The sequence below is a fragment of the Mugil cephalus genome, chromosome 14, assembly GCF_022458985.1.
Source record: "Mugil cephalus isolate CIBA_MC_2020 chromosome 14, CIBA_Mcephalus_1.1, whole genome shotgun sequence".
NCBI lineage: Eukaryota > Metazoa > Chordata > Actinopteri > Mugiliformes > Mugilidae > Mugil > Mugil cephalus.
Window position 1 is genome coordinate 11,738,265 of NC_061783.1, and position 11,715 is coordinate 11,749,979.

The following is an 11,715-nucleotide window of genomic DNA, read 5'->3' on the forward strand; positions in this document are numbered from 1 at the left end:
AAATAAAACGTACTAGTTTGGTCACCAGTTTGTGTTTTATCTGCAGAGTGTAACCGGATGTAGTGCACCCTGTCCTCTGACTTGACACGTGATCATTCCTACAGGAGGACCAGGGGCTGGACTTTTCCAAGTCGAAGTGGAGGAAACCGAAGTACCGGGGAGCACGGAGTCAGCGTACACACATTCAAGCCGTACCCAGAGTTTTCTCCAGCGCCTGAAACTTTGTTTGCGACGAAAATGATCGAGTGCGTTCATGGCATGTTGTATTTATCAGTCCTGGTGACGTTCGCCGCCTGCAACGCTCCTCCGGTACCGTTAGACGACATCTTCATTGAGAAAACTTTCGTCCCAGAGAAGTGTGTGCGCGCAGTTAAAGACGGGGACTATGTTAGGTATCACTACATAGGCATGTTCCCGGACGGCAAGAAGTTCGACTCCAGGTGAGTAGTTTTACAGTGAAGTTGTTTTACTGCAGGACGGACCGAGAGCACGACCCCAGCAGTGTGCGCGATGCGTAAAAGTGCGCATTCGGTGGGTCGCTCTACAAGCCACGCAGGCAAGCTGGCAGAGCCCTGCTGCTCAATCCAAGGGCTAAAAGCAATTAAATAACAATGACTATAACATGCAGTTATCAACTGACTCATATCTTATGGAAGTTTGCCACTAAATAAGTGATTTTAAAACCGCTATTTATGCTGAATGTTAAACCATCCGACTTGATGTACTACTACTACTACTACAAGTAGTAGTAGTAAGAGCACATCATGCAAAGTGGTCTGCTGGCAATGGCCTAGGACAGGGGTCTTCAACATTTTTCAGGCCAAGGATCCCCAAACTGATGGAGAGAAGATATTATATGTATTCCATTATCCTTTTACTTAAACATGTTTGATTCATGTTAATGTGTATTTAAAAAAAATAAAATAAATAAATAAAAAATTGTGGGGGAAACTAAAAAAAAAAAAAAATAGATATGAACAATGTCTATTCAACCAAAGAGTTTACGACCCCGCTGCAGTACCTCTGCGGACCCCCTAGAGGTCGTGGATCCCCTGTTAAAGGCCTATGCCCGAGGACCCAAAAAAGGTCCCTGATAAACTGGAAGACAGTTATTTTATGGTCATTTAACTAGCTTTACATTTGAAACCAAACTTGTAGATGTAGATGTCGACTAAGACAAGCCCTAATATATTACTGATTTAATTTTGTTAAGTGCACATGAATGACATACCTCTCAAAAATATCCCACTCCTGCATTGTGACATTCTATACACATTACTCCTCCGCAAGAAATGAAAAAGTGGTTACTGTTAACATCCTTAAGGCCTCAAGGGAGCTGGCATCCTTTTAATGTTTGATTAACTTTGTAGTTCATGCACATGAGTAAATAAATGCAGTTCTAAATATTAGGATTTTCAAGGATTATTATAACAAATGTGCATCTTTGTTTATTTTTCAGCTATGACCGTGGTAGCACCTACAACGTGTTTGTCGGCAAGAAGCAGCTCATCCAAGGGATGGACAAAGCCCTGGTGGGGATGTGTGTCAACGAGAGAAGTCTGATCAAGATCCCCCCTCACCTCGCCTACGGGTCGAAGGGATACGGTGCGTAAAATACAGCATGAGTGTTTTGTCTGGGCCATTGCTCCTTGATCCACATATTGCTCATAATAAAACGTGGAGCGTCGCTGCAAGTTTTTGGTGACAGACTGGTGTTTGTTAGCTACTATAAATACACAGATGAGTGAGCGCGCAGCTGGCACAGCTCACCATAACAATGAGCTAACATTTGGTTAGACACTGGCAGAGGCATGGTGGACAGAAATGACAGTCTTTCCAGAAGGCACCTCTCTGTGTTGGAGTCAGTAGAAGCTAAGAGGAAGTGGGCTGCTCCCAGACGTCCATGTTTTATGATGTAAGAAGGACATCACAGACCAGGAAGTAGATGAGAGGAAGCTACGCTGGATCAAGTTTTTGATCTGTCTGTAGCTGATGTTGAGTATGAGCATAAAGAAAAGAGGAAAAAGGTTGAGATCCTGTAGCGCCACTAGTGTCATTTGTGTGTACTTGCATGAGATATTTAGACAATGGGGGAGAAAGGAAGAGGGGGCATGTGTGGACAAGTAAACGTTAAAGCCCCATCCTCTGCCACCGGTCTAGTTTAGAGGGATCGCAAGAGAGAAAAAAAGAAAACAGAGAGGCAGGATAGAAGGAGGGGTTTGAGGACTGACAACTCACCAGCAGTGAAGGTTTAATGCCTTTCACCCACACAGTCCCTGCTCCCCTCCAGGGTTGGGAGGGTTTAAAAAAACTTTTTTGGATTACTTCGATCCCAAATATGCAAATAAAAACAAAAGCATCCAGAAGATAAGTCTTCTTAAAAAAAGAGGAGTAAGTGTTTCCCCTAGAAAAACAAACAGTGCAAAATTAGCAGCACACCATCATGAATCATGCTAAGTCATTGGTTGTAACATCAATATCTTTAATGATAAGAAAGAAATGGATTATTTTAATAATAATTGTTATTCTTATAATTAGGTGTCATAAAAAATCAACTGAAAGAGGTGCATAATGCATTAATATGCTTCAGAGTTACCTACAAGTCATTAAATTACCTGTGACATGAAATGCAAAGCTGCTGACTTTAATTCCAGGTGTGCCAGACATCATAGTCTGATGGAACCCAGTTCCTTTGCACACAGAAGCAGTTACCCTTAATGGCCTTGTGCCCTTTCTGGCAGAAACTTTTCTACTATCACTACTATTATTTGTATCCTAATTATGTAACGCTGTTACATGTAATGCATTACTCCCCTCCTCCTCCACCTCAAACAGCCTCTACAGCTTCACTTTAACATCATTTAGCTGAGAGGTTTGAAACATATTTTAGTTTCATTAACCTCCTGAGACCCAAGCTTTTATTTGGCCTTCATTTTTAATTTCTCCAAGGTATTTGGGATTAATAGGACCTAAGATGCATAAAAACTAAGCATCAGAAGTAGATTTTGAAAAAAAAAAAACAATGTCCTGTTATGTGGACACTGAGATTATTGCATTATTTACATTATAATAAAGTCACACGATATATATGACAAAATATAGAACTGTTCATTTTAATACCTGAACAAGGCTGTGCAAAGACAGAATTGGGAACAACGAGTACTTTATAATTAGCGACGTTGTAGCTCGTTGCTGTTGATAAAATTTGTTAAATTTGTGAGTCACATCGATTAAACAAGTTTTAACCATTGCTACCAGTAGATGGCAGACCAAAACATCCACTAACAAGACAATGGGTTTAAATTAAGCAGAATAAGCTGTGATAAAACCTAAAACTTAATGTCCCCATATGAGGATGCAGGGTCTCAGGAGGTTAAACATGTAGGTCTGTAGGTCTTCAAACAATAAGCACCAATAACTTGATGAAGATATGTAAAACATACAGCATTTTTAATGACTCACTTTTGCTGAATCAACCTCATACGTGTATCCTCAACACATAAAACATAAAAATAATCAAGAATCCAAAAAAAAAAACTTAACTAAAACTGGAGAAAGATATCAGGGAATACCTGCACTCTTCTGTTATCTCAACACGTGCTACATTTTCTAGGTCTTGCTGCAGACCTCTGATAACGTAGTGTCAGCCGCCTGAAAGGGACCTGCTCTGTTTTCCTCTGCAGGCGACATCATCCCTCCCGACTCCATCCTCCACTTTGACGTTCTGCTGCTCGACGTGTGGAACCCGGAGGACGGCGTCCAGATGAACACCTACCACACGCCCTCCGTCTGCTCCAGGAAGGTGGAGGTTTCTGACTACGTCCGCTACCACTACAACGGCACCCTGCTGGACGGAACCCTCTTTGACTCCAGGTTTGTTCTGGTGCACTTGCTCTTTGACGCAGTTTTTTTTAAAAAAAAAAAGCACCATCCCACATCTGACTCTCTGCTCTGTGCTGCAGTCACACCCGCATGCGAACCTACGACACGTACGTCGGGATTGGCTGGCTGATCGCCGGTATGGATCAGGGCCTCCTGGGCATGTGTGTTGGAGAGAGACGCATCATCACAATGCCCCCGTCACTGGGATATGGAGAGAATGGAGATGGTGAGCCTCTAGTAGATTGTATCATATTGAATAACTGTCCTTCACTTTCTAATCAAGTAGAACCTAAAACTAAAATTAAAGATGCTGCTAAAATGTGAAAATGGAAAAACCAGAGTTCTGTGCTACAATCTGAAGTGCTCATCCTAAGCCAACGAAAAACATGCAGTTGCACGGCCACCCTACTATTGCACGTTTGAAATTTGAACCTGTATTACCTAAACAGCTTAATATTGGGTGCAAAACGATAATAATAATGATGTATCTATAAAGAGCACTAGGCCGAGCTTAACATAACCGACGGTTCCCGAAGCTAAAGCTAAATTAACTGAACTGCTTGAGATTTCTTGACAACGTGTCAAGGTTTTTATTTGGAACTTCTGTGGGTGATTCACCCCTGAAACTCCCACCAGGTCCCCTGTGCCCAAGAAAAGCTGAGCCCCAGCCCCGAGCACACGCGGACACATTATTCCGTTCTCCAGTTTCTGCACTAAAAGGTCGAGTCACAGAGGTGTGGCCCTAGACACTTCTTAAAAGTTTGTGTATACATAATTCTGAGATTAGACAAAGCCGCCCCGTAAAGACACCCTGGGATTTTGGTGGTGTTCAGATCCCAGGTTGAGACACATTGTCTTTGAATACACACTCACTTGCCAGCTCATTAGGCACACTAGTATAACAGCCCTGCGCTAATTTGCTCGGCCCACTGACTAAAATGGTGGTCACACTGCTCAGTTTTTTTTTTAACAAACTGCAAAATTTTCTACCTTCCTCATAAAACTTTACAAATATAGCAGTAGTGACAAACAATTAATTTCCTCAAATCAAATTTTTAATATTTTATGAGTATACAATAAATAATATAAGTAATATAAGTAAATAATAAGTTATTTCATACTAATGTTTGTAACTTGCAAATAAAAAAAAAATATAAAAAAAAAATCATGCAAATACATGTTTATTTGCTTTTTAACTAATCTGATGTTTTTCTCCACTCAAAGGCAGCGACATCCCAGGTCAGGCATCTCTGGTGTTTGATGTGGTGCTGCTGGACCTCCACAACCCCCGAGACGGGATCACAATTACCAACCTCAACGTGCCCGAGTCCTGCACAAGGAAGTCCGTCGCCGGAGACTTTGTACGCTACCACTACAACGGCAGCCTCCTTGATGGGACCTTTTTTGATTCCAGGTATGTATTCGTGTTTCCTTTCATCATGTTAAGTACACAGGAAGATATCGACTTAATAATTGCAAACTGAATTTAAAGGTGTTTAGTTTCTGCTCTTCCCCGAGTAGCCTCAGGGTGGCAGCATCTCCACGCTCACTGCAAGATTGCACAGAGAAGAATTGAAACTTAAAAAGTTTCAATTCCATTATAATGCATTGTAATACAGCATCCTCTGACCTTTGTTATTGTGCTGCTGTTCACGACACATGAGCGGCAGCTTTTTGGTATTTGATTAAAGAAAACAGAAAATCTCAAACAGGTTTTAAGAAAGTTATAATCAGGAAGTTGTGTGTCTTAGGTAATTTTTTCCTGTTCCTGAGGTTCCCGAGTTATGATGCACTTCCTGTCAGTCGACTTTCTGCCTCTGTGCCTGCTGTTATGTCAGAAATGAGAACTTCCTTATATTCTGGTACGTCACCAAACACAAAAGCGCGCAGGCCCTGTAACATTCTGGTGACTGCGGCGGAGTGGTTTTGCTTTTCTTAGAAGTTCATCTACAAAAACGTCACTCTGGGTATTAGTAATCACCTGAAAGAAGCAACAGGAAACAAAATCACCAAAGTAAATTACAGTAAACTACAGTAAATGAATATGTAATTAAATGTACACTTAGAAAAAATACACTTAAAATGTGACATATTTCATATTTTATCACTTCTTAAACATTTTATTAATGTGTTTGTTGTCTGTCATTTTCCCTATTTATGACCCAAAATCTTTTTTATGTATTTTCTTGCTTTCTTTATGTCTCTCTTCTCTATTATTACTCAAATAACAGAGGCGTCATTCAAAAAAAGTACATTTGTCTTTGAATTTTTTCTTTGCTTGTGTGTATTTTGGTGCATTTAACAAAGTTTAAATGCATTAATTGAGTCATTTATTTGTATTTTTTATCTAACTTGTCATTATTCAGTTCATATTTCGTTCATTTTCCACAGTTATTCCCGTAACCGCACCTACGACACCTACGTGGGTCGGGGCTACGTGATCGCCGGCATGGACGAGGGTCTGATCGGTGTCTGCGTCGGGGAGAGACGCACCATCACCATCCCCCCGCATCTCGCCTATGGAGAGGAGGGAACCGGTACGTGTTGAGCGCTCAGACACCCTCATCTGTGTCGCGCAACAACGTGTAATACAGTGGAAATCTGATTTATTGCCGTGTTTCTCCGTCAGGCTCTAAGATCCCCGGCTCAGCCGTGCTGGTGTTCGACGTTCACATCATCGACTTCCACAACCCTTCAGACAACACTGAGATCAAGGTCATTTTCAAGCCAGAGGAGTGTGAGAAGCAAACCAAGAAGGGAGACTTTGTCAAGTATCACTACAATGCGTCTCTGATGGATGGCACGTCTATTGACTCTACGTGAGTAAACCGGAGTTGAATACTTTACCAATTCAGACGACTGTACGTGATGAATTTCGATATAACTCACGCTTTTAAAGCATATTAAGTTATGATAGGTTTTATGGTCGTGTTACAGCCTCACTTCAGCTTTTAGTTTCAAAACAGACCATTCCTGGTCCGAAGAAATTAATAAACCAATATAATTCAGCATCTGCAGATGGACTCATGGCACAAACAATGCAGCAAGAGTGGAAAATGAACAAAAAATACACAGTGAAGATCTGTTTTATTCTTCTTATTGTTGGGTCAAATTGTAGATCTTTGTCAGAGGAGGCCAATTTAGCCTTTGGTGTCTTGAAGAGATCATCAGGAGTCAGCGTTCAGAGCTTTGTTACCAGCAGCAGTAAAGGAGAGCAGTCTTATAGTGTTGTTCACCACAATCCTACTCTAAAGTGTAAGGGTCTTTGTTCTCGTCTTTTATACTGTCGGGACTTCACAGGTCCCACCTTTTGTCCATCCACTACATTTGAGGGTACACCTCTTCACATTAACCAATTACACCGTTCGTCACTGTTGCTGGGGCTCGTGGCCTCGAGAGCCTGGTGATCTCACTTTCTGTATCATCCAACTACCTTTATTTTTTGTAAGGTCTGTCTGAGGTTACATTACACCATTAGCTTGGGAATTCCCCTAGGTTCCCAGTTTTAAAAAGTCACTCCTGCCCATTTTACACCCTTATACTTCCAAGCTTATTTTGTAAAAAACTAGTAAACAAACTGTGAATTTTACCAAGGGCATTAAGTACAACTATCTTCTAACTTGACATCACTGTCATCTGCTTGCGTTTTCATTTATCTTCTTCTTAGCACATCATGGCCTTTAAAATTATACCACATTATCTACTGGGAAAACAATGGCACAAAATGTGCAACTCCTTCAGAAGCTGTGCACTGATAAATCTGTGTGTTATGTCTCCATGTCTCCCACTGCACGAAAACAAATACTGAGGCTGCAGGCCTCTTTATTTTTACATTTCAACAATTTAATCTGAACCTTCTGAATCGCCTCTGAGGTCCAAAGAAGAATCTTTACAAAGAGTCAAAAAAGTCACAGACCAAGGTCCAAGTTTGATGCGAGTTTATTCTTAAAATGATGCAGTTTGTTTCATGTTAACGTAGGCCCTGGAACTGCACCTTTGGTAAAAACTTTAACAAGCGCCTCTGCTTCTCATTAATATGATTTAATTTTAAACTGTCCCAAACTGTGCTTGATCTTTGCCTTGGTTTGTTAAAGTGTAACCCCAAGTGGACTTAATGAGCATGACTTTACCATGTCCTCACCATGGCCCTATCTTGTTTTCTTCCCAAAAAGAAGAAGAAGAAGAAAAAAAAAACTTGTCCAAAACCTTGTGAAGCGTGAGCTTTTCTCAACGTCTAAATAGGATGAGACAATAACAAGAATTTCCACTTGTCACTTCCTCTGCAGGTGCAGTTAAATTTCCCCTTTTTAATGCACCACCGAATCCTGTCTAATTTAAATCAATCGTCAGCTGTAAGTGTGGAAAATAAAGGAAAAGGGCGTCTCTGCAGGTGCAGTGAAACTCAGACAAGGCCTTTATTACAACCAGGTCAAAAAACAGATGATAGCGACAATAGCATAATTGACTGTCTTCCACAACATGCTCTACTGAGACATTCACAAAATTAGGATCCATGCATTTATTCTACGCACCTATGGAAGATTACAAGAAGTTTACAAGAGCTACTTTGCTTCTGATTCTGACAAATCCCTCATATAACAACCATTATATACAAATATAAAATCATATTCATGGGACATGTTCCAGACATGTATTCTCTCTTGGAAGTACCGGCGTTTTCCCGTACCATTAATAGGTAAGACAACGACTAAATATACATTTTTGTTTCTGTTTCACATAATTTGTTTCAGGTATAATTACGGGAAGACGTACAACATTGTCCTGGGGGCCAACCAGGTGGTTCCAGGTATGGAGGACGGGCTGATGGACATGTGTGTGGGAGAGAAGAGGCACCTTGTGATCCCGCCTCACCAGGGATATGGAGAGAGAGGAGTCAGTGAGTATCACTCATATTTGCATCAGCAGGTTACAAAATGATGCAAGAGGTCTGGATGGTGAGCGTCAGGTTACAGCCAGTGGCCAATTAGCTTAGCGTTGATATGGAAACACAACGTTTAGCCAAAGAGGTTGAACTAAATTATTCTGTCCCTCCCGAAACCCGAGGAGGAGGATGGTGCTGGTGAGGCGACCTTGACCAGGGTTTAGCATCTTGGCTTGTTGACTTTTTAACCGATAAATCCCAGAGGGTGAAAGTAAACAGGTTTTTATCTGATGCACTTCTATCCTCCTCTGGTTCCCCTCATGGCCATGTCCCTTCACCGCTTTTATTCATTTTATATACAAATGAACGTCGTAGTGAGCGCGCTGATAGGCACATTATTAAATCTGCCGGCGACTCTGTGGTTGTGTCTCTCTTGAACAGTCAAGGCAGCGGTCATGACGCAGTGGTTGATGATTTTAGTGAATGGTGCGAGAGCTCATTTTAAAAAATCGTAGTTCTTAAAACCAAAGAGCTCATTGTTGATTTCAGGAAAAATCCTCCACCACATTCCCCTGTCCCCTGTACAGATACTTAGCCACTATTATTGACGGTAACCTCACATTTGAGGTGCAATTTGCACAAAGGCGGGGGAGGGGATATAACATTTAGACCAAGACTAAGGTACGTCTCTACCTCTGGACAGGTCAGCTAGTGATGAGCTAGTGATGAGCAGCAAACGACTGGAATCCACTGCCAGCGTCAGGAAAATATAATTCACAGTCTTTGTATATTAAGTGACTCCAGCTCACGCTAATGCCGTTTGTGTGTTTGTGCAGCTGATGAGGTTCCAGGTAGCGCTGTGCTGCTGTTTGACATCGAGCTGGTTGAGGTGGAGGAAGGACTCCCCGAAGGCTACATGTTCATCTGGAACGACGACGTGTCCCCCGACCTCTTCTCTGAGATGGACGTCGACGACGACAAGCAGGTGGAGCCCTCTGAGGTATGTGATAGGGCGACACGATCCAGCCGAGAGAACTCCCTCCCACAGACGTCCCTCGCTGGACCTGCTTTTACTGAGACATTTTCACACTTTTCTGCCACTTCCTTTTCTAATTCACCCTCCCCCATCTCCCCCCGCGTTTCCACAGTTTACCGACTACATCCTGCGGCAGGTGAACGAGGGCAAGGGCCGCCTGGCTCCCGGCTTCGATCCCTATCGCATCATTGACAACATGTTCTCCAACCAGGACCGCAACGGAGACGGAAAGATCACAGAGGCAGAGTTCAAACTGAAAGCGGATGAACCTGCCTCCCATGATGAGCTATGACGAGACTGAGAATAAGGTTTTGGTCAGGGTGTACGCGGGGGAAGGCCGTGAGAGTTGGGGTGGCGGGGGGGCGGGTGCTTGTAATAAACAGGTGGGTGGTAGAGTATCAACAGAGTTGAGTGGGTTGTAATGTAAGTGTTTTAATCTTAGTATTAAGATTTATTTTTTAAAAAAAACACCCAGTTTGAGGACTGTGATGATGGTGAAGGACTTTTTTTTTACCTCCTTTTCTCATCAAGTTCTGTGCGTCTTTTAATATGTGACATTTATTTAGATTTTTTTATTTTTATTTGTTTTGAAGGGTATAAAAGCACTCCATTGTGAGAGAGCAACCCAAGGCCTGTCGAAGAGAAATAAATCAAGGCTTTAATTCAAGGTGTAATCTAGGTTCTCTGATTCTACTGGAATCTGGAGTACCTGCTTCAGCCTAACTGATGTGGCGTCCAATGTTATAAGTGAAGTGTGAATTCAGTCGGAGCTTTCACACCATGATTTTTCTCAACGGGCCTCACACCACGCTCTCTGCATTCAAAGTCCTTCTTTGTTGCTGTAGTGTCACACTTAAATTTTCTTTTCATTGAGTGTTTTTATGAGAGAATATTTTCGTCTTCCAAAAGCATTGAGTTGGTCGACACCTCCTGTAACGCACAGCGATGGAAGGAAGCTACGGTTGATTCGGAGGCGTTGTCGCCCATTTAAAGGCGAACATAAGCGTGAGTGTAGAATTAGAAAAGCACAATGTCGTTTCCAGTGTTTCCAGTTGTCACCTTCCACCGTGTTTCCTTTGAAACGTCAAGGCGCCTGCTGTGTTTTTTTTTTTGACTTTTAACGTCTTCCGTACAGGGCGTCAGTCACCCCCTAACATCCTTTAAACACTTTTGTATTTTGTCTTCTCCCAGTGTCAGTTGCAGTGAAAGATGTAGTGTTGTGTGTGTGTGTGTGTGTGTGTGTGTTACACACAGAGAGAGAGAGGGAGATAATGTGTGAATGCTGTTTTTTTTGTTGTTTTTTTTTTTAACTTCCACTCAGGAGAAGTGAGACTAGTTGGCGATGATGCCAGCTGAAAATGTTCATTCAATTAAATAACCCGACCTACAAACATCCTTGTGTCTGTCTTTGATGTATTTTTGCTGTCTTTCTAGAATATGTGAGTCAGCTTCCTGTTCTTCATATGAGTATGCAATCAGGTTCCAGCCCACTTTCAGGGGCAGCCCTAAACACTCCTAAAAATTAAATGAAAAAGCGGTCGTTTGTTTTTAAACGCTTGTTTAAGATAAAATGACAATATTTCAAATGTATTCCTCCCCTCCCACCCCCCGCCCCTGCATTGCAGTGCAATGATCCACTTCTTAAATTTACCCCCACAATGCATGCACACACGTTAGTTACCAAACAAAGTTCTATTTTTTTTTCATTAGCAACAGCCCGAACTTTCTGTGGTTGCGGGTGGTATGATCCACTTCTTTCGTTCACCCCTCCCTCGCCCACGATGCGTGCACACATGTTAGTTACCAAACAAAGATCTCTTTGTTTAATTAGCAACAGCCCTGACGTTTACTGCGATTGTTATTATTAAGTAGGAGTTTGCTAGTTGGCATTTTTTCTCTTTCGCTTTTGGAGGGC

General features: G+C 42.0%; 1 protein-coding gene across 1 annotated transcript; it reads left to right on the forward strand.

The window, feature by feature from the left end:
* The first annotated feature begins 104 nt into the window (after positions 1-104).
* On the forward strand, positions 105-11,195 carry fkbp9 (FKBP prolyl isomerase 9). The gene is made up of 10 exons (XM_047605477.1): positions 105-440; positions 1,460-1,605; positions 3,684-3,873; positions 3,963-4,108; positions 5,107-5,296; positions 6,274-6,419; positions 6,512-6,701; positions 8,634-8,779; positions 9,601-9,764; positions 9,913-11,195. Exons 1-10 carry the CDS (start codon positions 238-240, stop codon positions 10,090-10,092), a joined length of 1,701 nt encoding a protein of 566 aa, XP_047461433.1. The 5' UTR covers positions 105-237; the 3' UTR covers positions 10,093-11,195.
* Positions 11,196-11,715: the final 520 nt, after the last annotated feature.